This window comes from Sus scrofa, chromosome 1 (genome assembly GCF_054392235.1).
Source record: "Sus scrofa isolate SSC_HxYL_T2T_F1_AM1 chromosome 1, Sscrofa_HxYL_maternal_Yorkshire_Landrace_v2.0, whole genome shotgun sequence".
Classification (NCBI taxonomy): Eukaryota; Metazoa; Chordata; class Mammalia; order Artiodactyla; family Suidae; genus Sus; species Sus scrofa.
The window spans coordinates 33,944,276-33,969,414 of NC_139383.1; the positions used below are offsets into that span (position 1 = coordinate 33,944,276).

Sequence of the window (25,139 nt, forward strand, 5' to 3'; positions counted from 1 at the left end):
ATTTATTTATAATTTATAACCTACCCATTTCCAAGAGGAATTGAGTCAGCTCACGGATGATAGTATGGCTAGAGGCTCCTTACTGATGGTTCCAGACATTTTCAGGGAAAAGTTTTCTCAGTATTCTCAGTTTTCACTTCATACAAGCATAAATCAGGGACTGGAATGCAGAACTAGATCTGATTTACTGTAATATACTACAGAGTAAATTGTTGAGCTAGAATGCCAGGAGGCATGATGAATACTGATTTTTCTCTCATTTATTCTACCCTCTGCCCATCTGTTTTGGTTCCTCATCTTCAGTTGTCGAAATGAAAATGTATTTAATTGCTCTTTCAAGGACTCATAATTCCATTTTATGTCTCTGTGTCCAAAGGTCTATTATTATCCTATGTCTTACGGTCTCTGTATTTGCTTTTGGGGGAACAGAGTACAAGCACATTTCCATAAGTGAAAGGTAAGTTTTATAGTATGCTCCAAGTAATATACTAACATCTGTCCAAATGGGTCAGAAAGACTTATGAATATGACAGCCATGGGATTTTTTCAAAGCTTCTGTACAAGTCTAGTTCATGCAGTTATAAGATAAACACATGGGGAAATGTGCCCTTTACACAATGTTTGCTATTTTATTCTGACACGAAATATTTAGCTTATACCACAAGCTACTTTTATTTGTCCTCAAAAAGTCAGAAATGTCTGGCAACAAACACTGGAAATGGGATGCAAATTAAAACCACATTTAATTCACTATGATAGGGAAGATCTGAAGAGTGTATAGAGACAAGGAAGATTCACATTATGTAAACAATTGTTCTTTGATAAGGGTGCAGAACTGCTCAGTGTAAATTAACATTTATCTTATAATCAAGACCCCCAAGGAATCTCTCTGCAAACAATTCTCCCATTCAGAATAGAGATAAGGCTATAAAATGAGATTCTGCCTGAAATGCATGGGAGCAAAAGCAAATATTTCAAGACTATGATTATATTTTACATGACTAAATGTTTTTTGGGGCTTTGCCTATGAAAGTGTCAGGATAAATTTGTGTCTAATATTAACAAATGCAGTACTAAATTCAGATCGTTATAGCTGGGCACATGTAAGGGGCAAATCATGCAGCTGATATTACAGATCTTTCTGTTAGCAATTAGTACAAAATATTACATTTCTACCAGAGTCCCCCATGCATAATAACTACTGGCTTACTGTCACGAAAAATTCACACACTGCATCCAAACCAAAGAAGCCAAAGCTGAAATGAGCGCACTGCGTATTTTTGAAAAGGCCAAACCTATTAACCAATTTTAGGTAAAGATATATAAATTACCTCCTCTAAAGAAATAGAGATAAAATGAATAAATACACATTTTGAACAAAAGATAAAATTTGTGTGTTATTGTGTTTTAATTTAACTCTTCTACATTAAGGCCACTGATGGGTATGGATTTTATTTCTCTCCTTCCCCTTTCCTTTTCAAGAAAAAGTTTTAGATTAGCATTTATTTAAAGCTTAAGGCTTATTAAGATGGATTCAGTTATTCTTTATTATTTATAGATAAATAACTTCTAAAATAAAAATGTGGTTTCAGACCTATTAAAAAGGCTTTTTAAATTTTTTTATATTTTTATTTTTTTACACCAAGTCTTACCTATGCATTGGAGGTTCAACTTGGAAGCATGTAGTAGTTTAAGTTGCCAGAACAATAAAACATTTTTTTTTTTTTTTTTTTTTTTTTTTTTTAGGGCTGCACCTGAGGCACATGGAGATTCCCAGGCTAGGGGTTCAATCAGAGCTACAGCTTCCGGCCCACACTACAGCCACAGCAACATCAGATCCAAGCTGCGTCTGTGACCTATACCATGGCAATGCCAGATCCTTAACTCACTGAGCGAGGCCAGGGATTGAACCTGCAACCTCATGGTTCCTAATTGGTTTCAGTTCTGTTGCACCACGATGGGAACTCAAAAAGATTAAATATTGATCAAGAAGGGCCACTAGAGTCTAGAGAAAGCAGGTTCCCTGAGACCAGAGACAGACCCTGAACATTAAGCCTGGGTCTTAGGAGGTATACAATAAATGTGAACTGAATGAATGAATTGAAGGTTCAGACTTCAATAATTGAAGTTTAGGAATTCGTTGAAGAGAGGTCTTAAAATGGCAGTTCATGGGCCAAATTCAGTCCACATTCGTGTCTGGTTTGGCCTGCTTTTTGTTGTATTTTGTTTTGTTAAAAAAGGTAGTAAGTTTTTGGTTAAAAATGGTATATAGTGAAAAATCTCACTCTCATCTTTCTGTCTTATCTTCCTACCTGCTCCCAACTTTTCTCACTATAATCTCTCTTTTATTAGTTTGTGTGTATTCTTCTAGAGTTTCTTTAGGCAAATGATAAGAAAATAGCCAAAGATAATCTTAATTTCCCCTTTTTTACACAAAGGTAGAATATTACATATGCTACTTTTCATCTTTTTTTTTTTTTTTCACTGAATTTACACTTGGAGATCTTTTTATCTATTACCCTAAAGTAGTCAATTACATTCACTGCATTTCATGCCCCCAAAGGCTTTTTTTTTTGCTTGTTAGTTTTTTGAATAAAGGGAAGGACTTTCTTTAATCTTTGGATGAGGCTTATGAATTTATTCATGTACCAATAAGTAGTTGTGACATATACATACAATATTAAATATTATATATCTAAATGTATATTCCAAACAAGTTCAGTGTGGTTCAAGTATTATGTAGCTCTTCAAAATACAAATGGAAGCTTTGAAAATACCATAAATAATAATGGGACAGGGAGTTCCCTTGTGGTGCAGTGGATTAAGGATCTGGCACTGTCACCACAGTGGTTTGGGTCGCTATTGTGGTGTGGGCTGGATCCCTGGGAACTTCCATATGCCATGAGTGTGGCCAAAAAAATAACAATAATGGGATAGTAGCTCTTATACACACAATATTCACTATACTGCAGGCAATATGTTGTGTCTTGCCATCATTATCTCATCTAATGTTCACTGAAATTCTGTGAAATAAGTACTACTAATACCCTAATTTCAAAGATGAAAAATATAGTTACATTTGCAGTATTTATCAGTCTATAAATAATGTGTTTGAAGGACTTAAAGAGAAAAAATAAGGTGATCATAAAAGGAGTTTTCAGAGACTTTGAGCCTAGACTTACAAAAAAACAGGAATTTAACCAAACTTAACTATCTTAAGAGAAGCTGAAGTACTGCACAAAACATCATGCTTTGAAAAAAAAAAAGGTCAATTAATAACCATGATGATACTAATGGCTAGAATTTACTGAATAGCTATTAAGCTTAGACCCTTCACCTAATGTACACAGGATTTTATTTCTATTTTATGGATAATGAAATGAGGTTTAGAAAAGTTAACTAATCTAATATCATACAACTTTTACATGGTCAACCAGGATTCAAAGCCTCTACAGGCCACTTCATGACAGCATGTTTCCTTGCATTAAGAGGTGGTCTATTTCAGGGACCCCCACAGAACAGGAGATGATTAGACTACCTCACTCATAAGCCTTCCAACTTTAAGATGATGTGATCTATTGTCCTTTAAGGTTGATAAACTTTCTGGATCTGACAGAGTGAAAACTCTAATTGAGTAGGGTTTTCTCTTAAAATAAAGCCTGACTGTAAATAAAAGAAATAGTCATCAGCCTCTTCTATATGACTATTCAACAGCACGACTCCTTAATCTAATAGTGGAAAGGCTTTCTCAATATGATGTACAAATCACTGATACTGGTGGCCAGTAGGAAAATTATCTAAAGAATCAGAATGATAGTTGCTGTTCTACAATGTTTTAACCTGGATCTAGGTCAAGAAGGTTGGCGGCAAGAAACTCAAAGAATTTTTCACTAACAAAATAAATGTGAAAAAGGTTCAGAGATGGTGAACAGACATTCCTTTTATAGTTACTCTGGTGCCTGGATTTGAATAACATACCCCAGTTTAGAGTTGTAGAAAACTATAGTAGATGTAATGGCCTTTGAATCGGAACTAGTACTTGGGGATTAAATGGAAGCAGGGAGAGGACGACATTTAAGAAGCTAAGATGAGGATCCTGTTGTGGCTCAGCAGGTTAAGAAACTGACTTAGTATGTGTGAGGATGCAGGTTTGATTGCTGGTCTCGCTCAGTGGGTTAAGGATCTGGCATTGCTTCAAGCTACAGTGCAGGTTGCAGGCGATCCGGTATTGCCATGGCTATGGAGCAAGCCTTAGCTGAAGCTCTGATTTGACCTCTAGCCTGGGAACTATATGTGGCCATAAAGAGAAAAAAAAAAAAAAAAAAGAGGCTAGGATGGAGGGTGATCACATGTGAAACAAATAAAGCCTTTTCTCATTAAATAGCAAATGGAGATCAACAGGTGTTTTTTCATCATCTTTTATTATAGAACATCCCATTTTCCTTACAGTGATCAACCATATTCCACTATTTCATTTCTACTTTCATGTATAGAAAACAATAATTTCCATTAGTTATCATCTTTGATTATAAAAGTACTACAGTGTTCTAGTCTAGGTCCAATAAATAAAGGCCTATGTGTTATTGTGATAAGATCCTTGGTGGACACTGGACTATTAAAAACAATAATCTAGGCTAGGGATGTAACTGATAAATATAATTAACACTGTTTTAAGTTTTATATGAAAGTTGTTAAGACAGTAAATCCTAGGAGTTCTCATCACAAAGAAAAATATTTTTTTCTTTTTTTTCATCTATGTGAGATGATCAATGTTCATGAAACTTGTGGCAATCATTTCATGATATATGGAAGTCAGATCATTTTGCTGTACACCTTCAATTTATACAGTGCTGTATATCAATTATGCCTCAATAAAACTGCAAGAAAATATTTAAAAAACAATTACTTAAAACTAAAAAGAAGGATACTAAAAAGAGAACTGAAGATAAGACAAACTCACATATGACTTATTTTATAATCTCTTTTCAAAACTAGAAGTAGAAACTGAATCCTGAGAAAGGCTAACATAATAGAAGCTTGGCATATTTTTCCATATCAGGAGAAACTTTAGAAAATTTTTAAAAAGTAAAGAAAAGTCTGAGGATACTCTATATAACAACTTTTTTTTTTTTTTTTAATGGCCACTCCTATGATATATGGAAATTCCAGGGCCAGGGGTTGAATCTGAGCTGCAGTTGTGACCTACACCATAGCTGTGGCAACACCAGATTCTTTAACCCACTTCACAGTGTCAGGGATCAAACCTGCACCTCTGCAGAGATCCCAGCTGCTGTAGTCAGATTTTTAATCCATTGCACAATAGCAGGAACTCCTGTGTAACAATTCTTACACTTAACCTAATGCAGGGCAAAAAGAAAACATTCCTAGAATTAAGTGGGAGTCACTCACATTTAAGAGCAGCATAAGGACAATCTAAATAGCATTTATAAAATGAAAATATTTTTATAAATATGGAAAATACTATATTTATTTATAATTATATATATTTTAGAAAAAAGTATCTAGATATTAAAAAATACCCATAATTTAACACTTTTTTCTGTATAAGAAAAACACTATGACCTACTCCTATGGAAGATGATTAAACTTTCCTGGACATAACAACTGAACTGAATCGCATGTACAGCAGTGAGACATACACTTCCTTGTGGGACAAGAATAATGCAAATGAACATTATGAGGCTGGTGTAACTTTGTAACTGGAGGATTGGCTCTTCTGTTAATATCACATGGGATACTGGGAGATTTAAAATCCACAGAGGAGACAGGGAAAAACAGGAATTAAGTTTTCTTGTTATAAATTTGTTTAAGCCCATATGAAATATTGATCATCAACAGAATAAGAACTTAGAGCCATTGTTGTTGATGGGCAGAATCACAATTTCCTTTAAAAGAAATGTTCAGAAAGTGATTCCATTAATTTATCTTTCACAGATTTTAACATTATTGTCATTTTTGTGTTTCACATCAGATCTAGTCTTTTTATTTCAAATTTAGTTCTAGAAAATTAAAAATTTAATTTAAAATTCAAGGTCTGTTAGATTAGTTTTTAGGTTTGGAATACCAATATATTATCTAGTTAAATATATCCATGTTAATAAATTTAGCTTGAAAATAATATTAAAAGTAGTTGGATTAAATTGGAAGTCCACTTTACCTATCATTAAAATACAGCATTTTAATTGAGAAGAGTGAATAGGTATATACCAATATCTGAATATAAGGTAAATGTATGTTACATATTACACTTCGTCTCTCTCCTCCCATCAATCTTGACATTTATTTTTATTTTAAATGTGATATATTTTCATTAAAGATTGTTGAAATACCTGGAACAATAGTTTAAAAAACCCTATATTCCAAAGCATACCCAGTCTTTATCCTTTTGTATATCTAAAAAGCAAGCCTTAGCTTTCAAGATAACCCTTACAAAAACTCTAGTTAAAATGTTAGTAAGCTTTAGACATACAAGATGCTAAAACCAGAAATATTGGCATGCATAAGTACATTAAAATAGGTAAACACTGAAATAAAAGGTACTAAAATCATTTACATTTCTATTGTTAGAAAGAATTAAGACCACAAATACAAATTCCCTCAAGGAAAAGAATAACCACCATAATATAATAGTCCTCCCTAAATTTATAAATAACCCTTTTAGATTAGAATTTATAGAAGAACCAAGAACTCTACTGAACTACTGATATTTGATGCATGTTCAGTATGGCATTACTGAATCCAGAAGCAGTTATTAAAACAGAACAAAACCAAACTGCTCTCCATTTATTGGACATGTGAGTAAAAACACATGAGTTCACTGTCACCACTTCTAGGTTCTGTAGCACAAGAGAAAGTTATAAAGCAGGATATCCATGGATATATGTCAAAACTCAGAAAAGTCATTTGTAATTCAAGCCTTACAGTGTCTGTCCAGCTGCTTACAAATTCAGGAGGATGCTAAAAAAATTTAATACACTGAGTCCTTTAATCTGGCACAAAGGCAATGCCAACTTTAGGTAAAACAGCATACTCTGAGATGGGCGAAATAAAATCTGCCTCTGGGAGCTTAGCTGTAGGCCTTCAATGAACTGACTAAATCATGCTGAGGATTTTCTCAGCTGTTCTTGGCTCAGCAGGATGGAGACAAAAACAGCAGGCAAACAGAAGAAGGTGGATAGACAGTGTCAGAGAGAATGAAGAGTAGCACTAGCAACTGCAAAAAAAGGGGAGGGGGAAGGCAGTCTTTCTCATTGGAAATGAAACGGAAATAGAACCAAGGCCCCAGAACTCATAGCTAAGTTAGTATACGTACAAACACACTCCATGCCCTCGCGCGCATGCCAGTGTTTGCAGCCGTCACACTTCGGCCCCGTGGCTCCTGGTCGACACCTGCAGATCCCTGTGACAGGGTCACAGGGGACTGGCAGCGAGCCATGGGGGTCACACTCACATTCTTGGCAGGAGCCTCCAGGGCTACTTGGGCTGCCGGCATAGCCAGGGGCACACCTGAATTTAAACAGTGACAAAGCAAAGAAGATTAATAATAAGTCATATCTCGAAATTGTTGTTGTCGTGTGTTGGTTTGAGTGAAACAAAATTGACACCAAAAGTCAATAGATCAGAGATAGCAAACTTTGCTTATAAAGAGCTAGGCAGTAAATATTTTAGTGTTTGTAGGTCAAGAGGCAAAAAACTAAACTCATGCAGTGAAAGATATTTTCAAACATTTTTGGTTGATGGAATTCAAAACATACTAAGAATCAAGTACAAATTGTTTTATAATAATAATCCATGAATAGAAAACCAATCTAATAATAAGAAGAATGAGAATCTTGTTGAGTTATCAAATTTAATGAGCTAGGGCTCAAATTCAGTGTTTGCCGGTAACAACCATTCCTACCTTGAGCGCCATACAGAATTAGGCAATGGGCCAAATTTTGTGGTCCATAGCTTGCTCACAACTGTTCTAGATCATAAACTTTCTTTCAAGTCTTCATTTTAAAATTAAAAATGAAAAAGGTTTTGTATTGAATCCTGGGCTTTCCTCAATGCACACATTTTAGAGGTCAAAATGACCAAATAATTGTTGAATTATTTGGCCAAAACAAGCAAGTGGCAATAACCAACTAAATTTTCTCTTTAATTTGGCTAGTCCTTCTTTAATATCACATCTTCCTCAAAGATGGATTTTTCATTGTGTATCCCGGGAAGTAAGGTAATATTATGCAAGAATCTGTAACATCAAACTTAAGAGATTAGGAAGGAAATCCAACTAGATAAACCCAAAATGCTATCCATCCAGTGACTCTTCTGCCCTTCTGTGCAAGTATTCACCTAAATATGTACCACTGTCAGCTATATTACTAGAAGTTTGGTAACTTTTCAAGGTGCTGGCAAAACCATATGCCCTGGTTTATCCAAGATGGTCCCAGGTTGCCTGTTGTCCTTGCTTAAGTATTAAAATCACATCCTATATCTTAGGGTATTCTGGATTGGACAATAAATATATATATAGTTCAGCCTAGATATAATCAACAATAAGAATTTTTGTATAAAAGATAAATACAGAATAAAGTCGAGAGACAGTAGGATGTTGAAGCCAAAAGTTGTAAACACAAGTCAAATAATCTTGAACCATCTTAAGTGGCCTAGGATTGTAGAGATTTGCAGGCTGGTTGTGAAAGCGAGTTCATCCTGTGCTTGTTAGAAAATCACAGCAAGAAGAAAATTATCTGTAACATTAGGTTTTTATACACTTATGATTTTAATATTTTATTTCCAATGTACTATTACAAATGCTCAATAAAAGTATCATTGAAATAAGTCCACTTAAGTTGTTTCTTAACATTTGCGGGTGAAAGAATTCAATTCTAAGAAGGTTCAGATTGATTAAATGTTCAGAGAATTTATTATAGGAGTAACGAAGATAAAGCATGGGTAGGGATTTCTATGATATAGGGACACTTCATACATTTCAGCAGTTTTAGACCTGAGATGATGAGTTTGGGCAGGTCATAAGGTGATTTAAATGATTTAAGAAGCTCTCAGAAGTGAGACAAATTTATTTGGAAGGTTACAATAAAAATTTAAGCAAGACCTTTGGTTTAATTTAGTTGAATAAAAGCAATTTTTCAGGGAAATATAACCTGATCATTTACGTGTTAGAGATGATGAATGTGGAGCTGTAACATTCAAGAACTGCAAAAACAATTCAAGCTATTCACATTTGATAGTGTATGACCCTGCTCATCTCTATGTTATATAAACTGTCAACTCTTATTGATTAGACATTAATGGATATTAAAAAAATAAATTTTCTGTAATCACTCTGTCTTAAGACAGTAATTGTCACTTCAGAGTACCCTTCCAGTCTTTTCTGTATACATGCTTTTATAGATAGTGGAAATGCCAATTTATAATGTAGCTATACTATCAAACATTTTTTCATAAATTATAACAGATCCCCTTGGTGTCCAGGGATGCTTTTAGTTATCATCCTACTGGTGTTTACAATGGCATGAGATAAATATTAGCCTAAGTATGGATACTAAAGCATACTGGTGAACATGAAAATATATTAAAATGATGCATATATCTCCACAACAAATGGAAACATTCTTGGATTTTGTATTGCTGTTAGTTACTTATTATTATTAATTTCTGTCCGTATGGAAATTGTGAATGTACTTATATAAATATAACATAATTAATTTAATTATATATGCAAATAGTGGACATTATGTTTATAATAACTAAACACAAAATAATTAAAAAATATATTCTACAAATATATAGAAATTACGTTGGAATTTATACACGTTTAGTTATTTAGTTATTTCCATTATTAACATAAGCATTAATGGTTACATTATACGAAAATTCTTAGATTGGTGATGATAAAATTAATATTGGTTTACATTTCAAAGAGATTCATAATTTAAGGAAGTGCTCCTAGAAGAATCCAGCAAAGGAGTGAGTGAAACAGGAACCAGAAAAAGATCTAAGCAATGTTGTGATTCCAGGGGATGATGTAGCCTGATTCCATGGAAAGCTCTGGGGCATAAATAACATCTCAAAATTTGTTCCGCTTTGGGGCAAAGGAGCTGGACATTTGTACTCCCCCACTAGTGAGTCCTTGGCTTTGGGCCACTGGAGGATGGGGTGGGGGGGTTAAATTCTCAGGCTTTTTTTGCCTCTCCTATTGGAGAGGAGACATCTATGTAGGTGCTCAGGCAGGGTGTCCTCTAAACCCCTGATCGTCACCATGTCAGTGTAAGGGAGGCAGAGCATCAGCTATCCTGATGTTATATGTGAGAAAAACGCAACCCTGAAAAGTTATGGAGCTCAGTTGTGTCCATGGGACTTCAAAAACTTTACACTTATCGATTATGCTAAAATTATCATGTGTGCATAATGTTAGTAGTTAATATTAGCTGCTTTCCATTATTTTAGATTTAACACCTAAAACCTATTAAAGTGTAGTGATAAGCTTGAATATCCAAGATACTTCTCTTATAGAAAATATAGATTCAGTAAATAAAAATTACAATCTTCCTAGATAGTCAGTCTGGAACTGTGTTTCTTAACTTACTGTTTACATTACAGTTAGCATCCAGACACCATATTATCAGAATTAGTAAAAAAATATGGTGAGAGGAAGCATTTAAAGAATGTTGTTTGGAGTTCCCGTCATGGCACAGTGGAAATGAATACAACTAGGAAGCATGAGGTTGTGGGTTTGATCTCTGGCCTTGCTCAGTGGGTTAAGGATCCGGTGTTGCCGTGAGCTGTGGTGTAGGTCAAAGACATGGCTGGGATCTGGCGTGGCTGTGGCTGTGGTGTAAGCCTGCAGCTGTGGCTCCAATTAGACCCCTAGCCTGGGAACCTCCATATGCTGCAGGTGTGGCCCTAAAAAGAAAAAAAAAATATTGTTTGCATTTTGAAAAGGAGAGCCAAGTAACACTTTAATGTTTGGGTTGTTTTAATTAAGAATGTTCAATATCATTCTATTCTGAATGATGTATATACTTGCTGATGCAGTGCCGGAGGGCTCAGAACAGTGATGTGCACACAGTTAAGTGCTAGCCAATGGTTTCCAGTGAACTAAAAGGAGAATTATATGTGGCCAGCTTTTTGGTATTGTTAGCTACTGACAAGCTCTTGGAAATGTATTTGTTCTTGTAAAACATTCCCTCTGTCTCTCTCTCCTCTTGTATAATCTAATATGTAATCTAGTCTAATATATGTGCTAAACCATAAATTAGATCACTTATGAAATAATTTGGAATCTTATAAAAGGTCTAAATATACGATGGAAGTACACAACGTCCTTTTGAATGAAGTCTAAAGATATGAAAATAGTTTTGAAAGCATATAAACTATTATGGAATAGGCAACGAATGAAGGATTTTCTACTATGATGCTATATTATGGGATCTCCATGCATCACTGTTCTCTCCCGATCGTGACTGTGCCTACCGTTCGCAGTACTGGCCCTCATAACCCCGCGGGCAAGCGGTGCAGCGGTGATCATCCAGACCTTCCAGGACACAGGAGGGGCTGAAACTGAATCAGGAGAAAAAGAGAGTGTAAAGAATTTTTTAACTGCTTTATTTTACAAATGTAAACAATTCTATTTATTATCTAGATGACTAGAACTTTTTTTTGCTGTTAAATACGCCATATTTATAATCGTTCCTAAGTTCCTATTCAAGGGTAGGCTATCACAACTGAATACCACCCTTGATTGTCAACAAACACATATGGTTGTTTTTCGATGAACTAGTAATGCGTCACACTGACCATGTTAAACCTTTGAAATCTGCATAATTATGTAACAGCCACGAAAATATTAAACATCCAGCAAAAGTGTCCTATTTTTCATGAATCTAAAGAAAAATATGAAGGGAATTCCTGCAGGTAGTAGAATAAATATTACCAAATATCTTTTATGTAATAACAAACATGGGGCAAAGAAACTATATATATATATATATATGTATATATATATATATATTTTTTTTTTTTTTTGAAAACTCAGCCCAAACTGCCACTGGCAAATCAATGCATGAAGTGTGACTAGATGTTTCACTTAAAATAACAATGTGCCTTTTCTAATTTGCCTATGGACTTCAAACTACATTTTACTTTAAACAGAAAACCATGCAATTTAGTGTGCGGAGAGAAGAGAAATCTTTCTGGATGAAAATGAGTAAGATTTCCTCACAATTTTATCTTTTCTAATAGGTAGGGCTCATATAACATGCCCTGTTTTCACTACAACACTGGTAGGTAGACCATGCCAGTCAGGCTTGCTCCAGGATTCTTGTCACCTTACCCTACAAAAGAAAGACTAGACGAGACTGAAAAACTGAACTCTGCAAAAATGTAGTTTTGGGTTATTACAGACTTTTCTCAAATATAAGTAGTACTGTATTCCCACTGGATAAAATGCATGGTACACTGGAAACTTGAAAAACAAAACAAAACTCCGCATTTGTTGCAAAATGGTAATAATACAAACATCATTTGCTTTTTTGTTGGTCCACTAAACCTGTTGATGCTGAAAAAAACAATAATATATAGAGACCAGAACCACAACTCCTATTGGCCAGGTGCTATTAGGACCCAACTTTGTTTTCTAAAGCATTAATTCAATTGTATGTGAATGAGGAATCAACTCTCTCTCTGCAAAATCTGTGAATGAATTGACCTACTGCTCACAACCTCATTATCCAACAAACAAGTTTGGTTTTTTGCCTTCACAAAAATAGGTCCTCATACACATAATTGACACATTACGGCAAGCTTCTAGCTCTTCAATTTAAAGCTTGATGCTGGGTTCCTCTGCGCACACACACACACACACACACACACACACACACACACTCATATGCATACATAGGCACTTTGAAACAGATTTTTAGATATTCTTGTGAAACTACAGAGCCGACATAATTAAATTATATTCCTTGATAGTAACATATGTCTCAATTACAGTGCAGGAATGTTATCATTCCCTTTGGAGAGTTGGTATAAACTTTTTTGAGCTATGATATCATGGCAGGCAGAACCTTTTCCTTACATCATCTGTAAGAACCTACAAAGGACAAAGTAGGGATTACATTGTACTTGAAGTTAGAATTTATTCTTTCCTCTCCCAGCTCCCCCATCTCCTCTCTCAAATCTTACATTGTTGGCAGGGCCACTCAGAAATGCTAGGGTTTTTCTCTTGGTGCCGATTTTTTCCATTATTTTATGTCTGCTTCTCCAAACTTATCTTAACAGAATTTCTAAGAGTCAGAGTCTGCTACTCTGTGTCATCCTCTGAGGAAACTAAGGAAGTGAATCGGCTTCCTGGATCCACCCTCCCCCTCCTCTGCCGCATCCCTGTTCACTGGGTGTTCGTTTACAGTCTCCTTTGCTGGATCTACGTCATGTCCCTGACCTCTTAACATGTTTTACAGTTCAACCTTCAGATTTCTCTTGTCCTCTCTCCCCTAAATGATTCCATTCAATCTTAAAACCTTTAAATAGTGCATCTATCCTAACAGGTCTAAATCTGTTAGTGCTCCTGTCCTCCAAAAATCACTACTGACCTCTCTATAATTTCCCCCTCTCAGTCAATGGCCATACTTTGCTTCCATTTGCTCTGCCATAAGCCAGAGAGTCGACTCTGTGTCCTTCTTTTTCTCACATTCTACATGCATTCTATCTGCAACTGCTGCTGGTGTTACCATCATTAATTCATTGCATTGTCCTGTTCGTAGCCACCGCTTGCCCTTGGAAGATATTTAGCCTTCGGGACACGTAGTTGCTCACTGGAGCTGCCCCGAGCCCAACTCCTGTCACCCTTCGCCTGTCCCCATTCACTCTGCTCCAGCTACCCTGGATCCTTGGTGTCTGCCAGGATAGGCTGGTCTCAGGCCAGTGCACTTCCTTCTTCCTCTGGCTGGGCTACTCTTTCTCCACACACTCATGCGACTCTCCCTATTCCTGCATCCAAAGTTCTGAACAAGCCTCATCTGTTTGCGAAGATCTTTACTGAGTGCTCTAACTAAAAGGGTATCCCATTTGCCCCAATCTTACTGAGGCTGCTTTGTTTTCTCCTGGTGGCATGTTCACCATCTGATATTACATTATATATCTATCTGCATTTTTTCAGCTTTATTAAAGTATAACGGGAAAATAAAATTGTAACATATTTAAAGTGTACCTGTGATGATTTGATATATGTATCCTGTATGAAAGAATTCCTGCTATCTAGATAATTAACATATCTAGCATGTCATATACTTACCTTTTTTGTGTGAAAAACTCAGTAAGTTTCCACTATACAGGAATGAATTACCAGGAGTTCCCGTCATGGCTCAGTGGTTAGAGAACCCGACTAAGATTCGTGAGGATGCGGGTTCGATCCCTGGTCTTGCTCAGTGGGTTAAGCTCTGGTGTTGCCGTGAGCTGTGGTGTAGGTGGCAGACGTGGCTCAGAGAATCCCATGTTGCCGTGGCTCTGGTGTAGGCCAGAAGCTACAGTTCTGATTGGACCCCTAGCCTGGGAACCCTCATATGCCACAGATGTGGCTCCTAAAAGACAAAAAGACCAAAAAAAAAAAAAAAAAAAAAGAATGCGTTATCAACTATGGTCATTATGTCATATATTAGATCCTTAGATTTTTATTTGTTTTATAACTAAAAGTCTGCACCCTTTACCATTCTCTCCCAATTTCTCTCATTCTCCAGTGTACATTCTGTTTCTATGAGTTTGTTTGTTTTTAGATTCCACACATATGTGAAACTATGCAATTTTTGTCTTTCTCCGGCAAAAATGGCTGAGCACGATTGGAGATGAGCAAGAAACTCACACTTGGCCTTATTGTAGAAGAGAGGACACTGAGCCTGGAAAGGGCATCATATGGCAGAGCATTTTTAATACTTTCCTAAAATGTCTGGCCTTTCCTTGGGTAGGCAGTGGAAAATCCCTGAGGGTATGTGAGCAATGCTTAAAGTTTACAATGGTTAAAGTTTATGGTATTTGTTTTGGTAAGACTTGAACTAATGTGGGGGTGGGTTAGTTATCATTCACCACAGCTTATTATTTTTGATTCACTGCACTGGTTGAAGTCACTAAGGAGAGATATGTCAGTCTTCTCCATCTATATTTTAGAATTTTTTTTTTTTTTGTCTTTTTGCCATTTTCTTGGGCTGCTCCTGTGGTATATGGAGGTTCCCAGGCTAGGGGTCGAATCAGAGCTGTAGCCTCCGGCCTATGCCAGAGCCACAGCAACGCAGGATCAGAGCCATGTCTGCAACCTACACCACAGCTCACGGCAATGCCAGATCCTTATCCCACTGAGTGAGAGGCCAGGGATCAAACCCACAACGTCATGGTTCCTAGTCAGATTCGTTAACCACTGAGCCATGATGGGAACGCCACGAATTTTTTTTTTTTTTAAATCTCAGGAAGAAGTGCTTTTCTTCTTACTATGTATAGGTCTTTGTTTTGTTAGTTAATGTTCCAAACTTTAAGTAGTGACATAGGTTATGAATAGGTTATTTAAGTAGTGAATAGATATGAAATCATTTTAGTGGGTTTTGACAATATTTAGATATCCACAAACACTTTTTTTTTTTTTTTTTGTCTTTTTGCCTTTTCTAGGGCCATTCCTATGGCATGTGGAGGTTCCCATGCTAGCGGTCTAATCCAAGCTGTAGCCCCTGGCCTACGCCACAGCCACAGCAATGCCAGATCTGAGCCACGTCTGCAACCTACATCACAGCTCATGACAACGCCAGATCCTTATCCCACTGAGTGAGAGGCCAGGGATCGAACCCGCAATCTCATGGTTCCTACTTGGATTCATTAACCACTGAGCCACGATGGAAACTCCACAAACACATTTTTTTGTGTCCTAGCTTATAATGCAAAAAAAAAGGTTTTCTTACAGTGGCTGTGATCAATAAAATTCGAAGCCACTTAAGTTTAGTATTTTGATTCTTACACGGTCATTTGTATAAAAAATGTATATTTTAATTACATAAATCATATAAAGCAAAATGAAACACATACAAAAACATTTTTAAAAATTGATCCTGCTAATCAGAGTTGTACCCTTTTCTCTCCCTTCCTAACATTTCTGAGCTATAAGCTCATATCCTTGTAACCTAATGTCTGCTTCCACTATGGATTCTCAAAATCCACCAGGGACCCTCATAGTTAATCGCCACTGCATGTCCTCAGCCTTCTTTGAGAACAGCAGCATCTGATGCTCATTCACCGCTGCTTTTTCTTTCATGGTGTCAGTGACAGTGTGGCCACTGACAGCTCTTGGTTTGGCTCTTTCTTTTCTTCTGGCTTCTCTAAGGTAAGTAGTCCTAGCTTTTCTTTTTGTTATGTGCTCCCTTTGAGTAACATTATCCTGGGAAATCGTATCTATAATTCATTTATTAACATATCTCTTCCTTTGTTGGCCCTTCCAATTTTCAGATTTTCATTTCTTGCGGCCATTTGCATATTTCCATTCAGATAAGACTTTCATGTCAATTTACATTATTTGAAATATAAATTGTCTTTCTTCTGCAGCAGTTCTCTCTTGATTTCCTTGTTTCAGTTAATGGCTCCACCACTTTGAAGGTCAACTTGGCTACAAACTCTTGACTTCAACTCGTGCCTTGCCCAAAGTTGTCGTATCTAATTAGTTATCAATTTCGTAGAGCTGTATGCAACAATTTTCTCATATCCCTCTGCTTGTCTCTATTCTCATTGCTTTTACCTACTTTCAGGTTCTAATTATCTTTTGCCTAACCTAGTGCAATAGCTTTTTAATCAGTCTCTTTGCTTTTCTTATTTTCCTGCTTCAATTCATTATACTCAATTCCATCATAAAAGTCTTCCTAAAGTGTGGCTCTAATCACATTAATCTTTTTTTTTTTTTTAATAAAACTTGTACTGTTTCCTTATTACATAGAAAATTAAATAGCAATTTCCTAGACAGGTATTCAAAGATTTCTACAATATGGTCTCCATTCTCTCATTCATTTTCATCTGTAATTATAATTTTTTTTTTTTTTTTGGCTTTTTAGGGTAGCACCTGCAGCATACGGAGGTTCCCAGGCTAGGGGTTGAATTGGAGCTGTAGCTGCTAGCCTACGCCATAGCCACAGCAATGCAGGATCCAAGCCACATTTGCAACCTACTACACCACACCTCATGGCAATGCTGGATCCTTAACCCACTGAGCAAGGCCTAGGATCGAACCTGTGTCCTCATGGATGCTAGTCAGATTCATTTCCACTGAGCCAGGATGGGAAATCCAATTATAAAATTCTTTTTGAACCCATGCTCCAAACTCTTACCAGTTCTTAAACATGACTCATAATTTTTGCTTTTAAGCTTTTGCTCACAAAGTTTTCTGCTATCTCTACCAGTATAAACCCTTCAATCTACCGTAAATTTAATAATTTAAATAAATTTAAAATTTATTATAAACATTACTCTTTCTTTTAATATGTTTTTTTCAGTTTCTGAAATCAAGTATGGTATTTTGTGCCTCTGAATTCTCTTTACATCTAGGCTGACCTCTCTGAAGACACTCATTTTATTGTAAGCCTCTCCAAGAGATGTTATGCTTCTTTTTAATATCCCCTGCAGCTTTTCTTATAGTTCACCCAAGAGGAAATTATCAATTAATTACTGAATTTTTCTAGTCCAAATGACTCACATTTTAATAAACAGTAAAGTAAATAGCATCCCCTTGTTCAAATGTGGTCATCAAATGCAGATTAGAGAAAGGAAAATGAAAATAATTTTCCTAAACCTACTAGTTGGTGCTTGAATAAAAACAATAAGACCGTGTATTTTATCCTTATCACTACGGCACTTACCTAAAAATTTACATTTAAAACCCCATACAAGACTTGTCAATCTGTTCAACCAAAAAGAGGTGCTTGCAGAGGAAAAGGGAGACAATTTACATGAAAATGTTTTAAAAATGTATATAAAGCCAAAGATGAAAAATAAAAACATAGGTGGAAATATTTCTTCTTGAGTTGCTCTGGGGTTCTTATATACTCAAGATGAGATGTCCAGGAATTCTAATTCTGAACAAAATGTCCTACATTCTTTTCAAAAGCAATTCTTAGAGGAAAAAAGGTCCTATCATGTAGAGATTGAATTCTACACATCACTTAGCAGAAAGTGTAGACAGCCTTAACAAATAGGTAAGTGAAAACACCTAGAGGTTTTCATCCGTATATAAACCAATGCAGAATGTTCTGACAGCACTGAAATAAAATATTCCAGTGTTTGTTTCCCCTTTTGGCTATGTTTCCATGGCACCAAGTTTGGACTGTCTTAACAGAAAGAGGGCTGTAACTCTGGGAGATACTGACTTATTTTGGAGGATAACAATAAGTAACCCTGCTTTAATGACACTATTTCCAAATATTACCTTAATAATTCTTTATCAATCATGAATTAAATACATACAGTGAATGGAAACAGGCATGAAATTTATATAACCTGCATCAAACAACTCTTCATAGCTGAATTTATGGCAGAACTATATGCAAACACTAGACCTTTCTAAAACTTCATAAAATTATGAGCATTTGTATGTATATCACTTCTTTCATATATATATGATTATTGGTATTTGCATTTTAATGAATAAGCATTATTTACTTGGGATAGAGTTTTAAAGGAAACAGGAACCAAGAGTGCTCACTTTTGTCATGTTTTCATGTTGCTAAAAAATCTATTTTAAAGTGAGATTTTTGTCTACAAAAAAAAAAAAAAAAAAAAACCCAAATCATAGAAAGCCATCCACAGATGGTGTTTCTGATTGGGAAATATGGTAATTTTTCTCCATCTTACTTGTTGCTGGAAGAAATCAGAGGGCAAGCACACTGCTGACAGTCATCTGGCAATCCCTTGACAATGCCATAGTATCCAGGAGCACACTGTTCACAGAAGTCACCGGCAGTGTGATGTTGACAATTCTGTAAACAAAGAGGGATGTTTGTTTCTAAATTAATGAGAGAATGTAACACAGCTCCCTACCTATGAGTGTGTGTGCTCCTGTGAACACACACACACACACACACACACACACATTATTGACAGAGAACTCAGTTCTATTTATTTTTAAAGAAGCTCTTTCATTTGGGAAACTAATACTAGGCTGTTGTAGCTATACTGACAAGAAAAGTTTCTGTTTTCTTTTCCCTACTTCAATCTCTACGTAGACTTTTCTCATACTCTAACCTAGGGAACAGACTTCGCGAATTTCTAAAATTTATTATTTCATCCTGCCATTTATATTTCTTCTCTACAAAGTGTTAAAAAAATGCTAGAAATCCTGCGGCCTTGGTACATGCCCATCAGTGGGCTTTTTGAAACAAGACCAAGATAGAAAGCATAAATATTTTAAGAGGTAACAACAGCAAAAAAAAAAAAAAAAAAAAAAAAGTCAGCCTAGTTACCACATTAAGAATGTTCTTCATCTAATTCTTATTAAATGTTGATCATCTTTATAGATAGAGAGGACCCAATCTGAAACCAGGAGTCTTGGGTTTCAGTCTTGGGTTATAAATAAAAAGAGGCATAATAAGAGCCAGCTGGGTAATATGCTTTAAGACATTTCCACAAGAAAATGAGAACAGTTTCAGAATATTGTGTAAACAGTTTTGAAATTAAAATAGTAGTAGTAGTGTGTATATGTTAATCCCAAACTCCTAATTTATCTCCCCAATCTCAAACAGGCATCTGATTTCACCATTGAAAGATAATTCCAGGCTCACACATAAGACCTTTGTTGCTAAATCAAAATTTAATAATTCTAAATAATAATCAGTCTTCATGATATATGAATTTTCTGCAGCAGCTGGTATTTCTGGCCACTCTTTCTTTGAAATGTTCTCTTCCTGTGATTTCCTTAATAGTATAGTGTGTTGATTTTTTTTTTTTTCCTACCTCTATGGCTACTCTTTCTTATCCTCCTTCATGGATTCTTCTTCTCCTTTCTGTTGAGTAAGACTGGTATCCTTGACTTCAGCTCTTCATCTATCTCTCTTTTCCCCTACACTTTCTACCTTGGTTATTTCAACCACAACTATAAATTTTAGCTATCATCTATTTCCCCCAAACTCTACATTTCATACATTCAGTCTAGATATCTATCTCTAATGAGTTACAGACTGACATTTCTTCCTCCACCCCCCCTTTTTTTTTTTTTGCCTATTTAGGATCACACATATGGAAGTTCCCAGGCTCGGGGTCTAATCAAAGCTATAGCTGCCTGCCTACAACACAGACATAGTAACACAGAATGTGAGCCACATCTGCAAACTATACCACAGTTCATGGCAATATCAGATCCTTAACCCAATGAGCAAGGCCAGGGAACAAACCCATGTTCTTATAGATACTAGACTGGTTCATTATCATTGAGTCACAATGGGAACTCCAGACAACACTTCTCATTGCTGCTTAGATAGATCTTACTGCATCATGCATTTGAATTTGAAATGTCAACAATTAAGCTCATCTCTTTTAAAACCTGCTAGTACTCCTATATTTCCCATTTCACTTGGCATGACAAGGAAGACCTTTATAATCTGGCCCTTGCTTACCTCCACTCTATCCTTCTAGTCACTGCAAACTTTGCACACTATGCTAAAGCCACATGAGACCATCTGAAATTATCAAATTATGCAGGGCTCTCTCTTACCTCTGGGACTTTTCACATGCAAACACCTTATTCTGGAATGTTTTTCCTCCTCCTACCTGGCTAAACTTATTTATTTAGCTCTCATTTTCACTGTCACTTTCTCTGATAAACATTCCCTGATGCCCAAGACTGGGTTAAATGCTCCTTCAGCTCAACACAGTGACTGAAGTACACTGACATTCAATGATTATTTTGAATGACTACATAAATGATGTACGTTCTAGACATCATAGATGAAACTGGTCAGGCCTCTTAAGATTTGAAAAAAGCCAAGTTTCAATTCTAATGAAAGGAGAATTCATTACATAAAGGAGGTGAGAAGGGAAAGATGATTCGTCATGTTTAGATATGGATTTAAGTATCATAAGCCTCTTATTCAGCCATCCAAAGGAACCACCATATTTTAGCAATAAAACAGCCATTCCATATTTAACAGTAGCATGGTGAGAGATAATGGTTCCAAGATGAAATAATTATCTATGATTTCCAGGCTTAAATCATTTAGCAAGGTGCCAAATGAAGTTTAAGTGTTAACTGGGGAGTGTTTTAAGAGCATACTTTACAGTTATAGAAACGAACATGTGCCCCCAAATACATGGAATCTTGAACAAAAATTGTCAGCATTTGCCTTTGTAAAAAAACCAAACTGCAAAATGAATTATTTTATGTAACCTAGTATAACATTGATAACTGAATTAAAACACAAAAATAATGCTGATCATTACTAAAAATACAGAGATTAAAAAATACAGTTTGCTAAGCCTACAACTCTGTATAATTTCTTTGCAGAGAAAGCAAATATTTTAACTGTATGGACAGTCAATCATTCACAGGGTTGCTGACATTCTAAACTTGGTTAACTGAATCAAATGTCCCCGTTAGGTCCACAAACACAAGACATAAATCATGACGCTATTTTTGAAATTTTTCGACGTCAACCTTTCATATGACTTTCCTGTCTACTTTGTAATAGTGGACATATTATTTCCCTTGTGTAGAAATTAATCTTTAGGGAAATTTTCTGTATTTCAGACGCCCAAACAGAGGTTTAATTATCTCAAGATTAAAATGTACTAGTATCTTTTAAATAGTGGATAAGAATATATGGTTTTTTTTGTTTGTTTGTTTTGGTTTGGTTTTGCACAGGGGGAGACTGGTGGTATATACTCCTTCCGTTAAATCCAATTACTATCGTATTAACATTTGGTAACTTGGAACTAAGGTGAGAAATTACTTAACCTAACCTTCTTTCTTTATAGGGATGTCTCTACACATGGTTTGACATATTACTAAATACATGGATTCTTATTGCTCTTTTCATCTTGTATAACTATAAGCTATAAAGTTTTGTCCTTATACTGAGTTAAAACTTGCTTTGCTCTAATTTTCAAGTTCTGCCTCTTAGAGCTATGCAAATTGTCTAATTCCCCATTCCCAGGGAAATACCACACAGAGCTAATGAGCACTGTTACTTCCTAAATTTTTTTTTTAATTTAAAAATCTTTGTTTTTCACTCTAAACCATTAACAACCCCAGTTATTCATAATTTCTCTTGAGATATATATTATAAATCTCTACCTGTGATTTGCAAATATATTAAATGTACTTTCTTCTTTGATCTAGATCTTGTGCAAATGAATCTGCAGTCAAGTAAGAACTCCTGTTTCATAAAACTTGATATCATGTGCCACTTCCTCTGTTCTTTCCCCTAAATGCTAGAATTTAAGCATCTTGAAGGCAATGCCCACACAGTCCTCATCTTTATAATCCCAGCACCCACCACAATGCCTGAACATTGGAAATACATATTAACAAATGCCTCAAAAATGAATAAGCAAGTGATCCCAATTTCAGAATCTATTTTATTAACTTCATTTTGTTAATTATGGCTCAGAGTTCCACCTGCCAGGCTCTTTTTGATTCTTAATCACCATCCAACATAGTAGGTAATACTTCCAACTCTATGTCTTTTATCTTTTTTTTTTTTTTTTTGTCTTTTTGCTATTTCTTGGGCTGCTCCCTCGGCATATGGAGGTTCCCAGGCTAGGGGTCCAGTCGGAGATGTAGCCGCCGGCCTACGCCAGAGCCACAGCAACGCGGGATCCGAGCCACGTCTGCAACCTACACCACAGCTCATGGCAACGCCGGATTGTCAACCCACTGAGCAAGGGCAGGGACCGAACCTGCAACCTCATGGTTCCTAGTCGGATTCGTTAACCACTGCACCACGACGGGAACTCCCAACTCTATGTCTTTTAAATATTTGATAGACATCTTCCAAATTACTGATAAAGATTTTGAACATGACAGGGTCGAACACAAATCCTATGCCTCATCATTGGAGCCATCTCTAGAGCTCATTCTAGTTCATGCTGTTCAGCAACTTCTACACTTGCCAAACCTGTTTACTGATTACCATTTGGCCCATATTTTCAACCTTATTTGTAAGGATATAAATGTAACATTGGGCCAAATGCCTATTTAAACAAACCCGAGTTTGAACCATAAATCTGACCTTTACTGGCTTATGATTTTAAAAAGTTGTTTAATTTTTCTTAGCATCAGTTTATTAACTGTAGTAGAAAAATAATCCTGTCTGTCTCATAAGCTTATTGTAAGAATAAATGAGGATAAAATTCTACAGTGGATAGCCCTAGTTCTGGTGCATATATAAGGTTGGACACATGGTAGCTATTATAATTTTTGCTAAATTTGACATATGATGTATCTATCACACTCTCCCAAGAGTTTGAAATTATACTGGGATTCAGGGACCTAGGGTCTCAGAATTTTACTTTGAAGGAACTTACTCTGTTTCTTTTTTTTTTCCTTCTTCTTTTTCTGTCTTTTTGCCTTTTCTAGGGCCACTTCCTGCAGCATATGGAGGTTCCCAGGCTAGGGGTCTAATCGGAGCTGCAGCCCCTGGCCTATGCCAGAGCCATAGCAATGCCAGATCCCAGCCGAGGCTGTGACCTACACCATAGCTCTCGGCAATGCTGGATCCTTAACCCACTGAGCAAGGCCAGGGATCAAACCCGCAACCTCATAGTTCCTAGTCAGATTCGTTAACCACTGCGCCATGATGGGAACTCCTCTGTTTCTTGATAATCACTATTTATGTTTCATTGGAGATCAAAATCAATCTGTTTCTTACGTCCTACTTTCCTTTATAAAACCTGGAACGACATTTTACTGCTTTCCATCCTGTGACAAATTTCATATTTTCATGATTTTGCAAATATTTTTTGTATATGGCTCTTATTCACATTGCAGATTCTTTCAGTACTCTAGGGTATAATTCACCTGGATCTTCAAAATCAAACTCATTTAATCTGCTGAAAGTATGTTTACTTTCTCTCAGTTTGCAGGTAGCATTCTGTAGGGGATTTGAAACCTGATTCTAATACTTTTGGGCCAAGGCTCTTTTTTAGGATTAATTTTCAGAGTTGTAATAAAATGCTAACAATTCCTATTTTGATAAGGTGTTAGATTGATAAGATCAGGTTTATTAAAAAACCCTAAACACAGTAGATTCTAGTTTTGAGTTTATTTTCTGAAAATAGGGCTAATTGCTTAACTGCAGATACTGATGATGTTACAGATAACAGGTAAGATCAATGACAGAGATCTATTTTATACTCTTCATTTTAAAACAAGAATTGTCATAGAGTGAAAATAATATTTTCACAAGCAATCTGGTCTTGAGAAAGCTATTTGCACTAGCTGAGACGTCAATATTCCCATGTGAAATATAGGAGAAATAATATTGACCATATGATGTGGTGATAATAAAATGAGAATATGTATGTGTATAAACAGATACAGATATAGATGTGTGATATATAAATTCTAAAAACTATGCCTATCTATTTATGTGATTGTGTGTGTACTGATTAGTATTAATTCACCTACCTCTTCTTCCCCTTCTGGCTTGGGGTTCAATATCAAGCAAGTTTTACTCTTCTATTTTGAAGAAAATTTTCCTTAAGGGGCAATGGTCACTGAGCTATTGGTAACAACATACCTATGTGGAGGATCTACTAACACCTACAAAGAAGCAAGAACTCTCTTGTAAGTGTCTTTAGGAATTACGAAGAGAATAGTTTTATTTAACAGTTGAAATGCTTAGCCGGTGAAGTTTTCAGTAATTTTGTTTCCTTTCTACCCCATATTTTTGAAGAAAGGAATAAGAAAGAAAGAAAAAAAAGATAAGTGAGAAAATCTAGCACAGTGTTAAAGGTAAGAGTGGTTATTATATTGATTTTTTTTTTTTTTTGTCTTTTGTCCTTTCAGGGCTGCACTGCAGCATATGGAGGTTCCCAGGCTAGTGGTCTAATCTGAGCTACAACTACTGGCCTACACCACAGCCACAGCAACGCCAGTTCCGAGC

The 25,139-nt window shown here is 36.0% G+C and overlaps 1 protein-coding gene across 3 annotated transcripts in view; it reads right to left on the minus strand.

Annotated features, from left to right (window-relative positions):
* LAMA2 (laminin subunit alpha 2) overlaps positions 1–25,139 on the minus strand; it is a 592,018-nt gene that overhangs the window by 139,542 nt on the left and 427,337 nt on the right. For all 3 annotated transcript variants that reach the window (XR_014803693.1, XM_084956512.1, XM_084956505.1), the window contains exons 30-32: positions 18,895–19,019; positions 11,500–11,586; positions 7,334–7,527 (exon numbers count right to left, since the gene is read on the minus strand). Coding sequence is in view for 2 of the 3 variants with exons in the window: in XM_084956512.1 (XP_084812638.1) it covers positions 7,334–7,527; positions 11,500–11,586; positions 18,895–19,019 (406 nt within the window). In the remaining variant the exon portion in view is untranslated. The remainder of the gene's footprint in view (positions 1–7,333; positions 7,528–11,499; positions 11,587–18,894; positions 19,020–25,139) is intronic.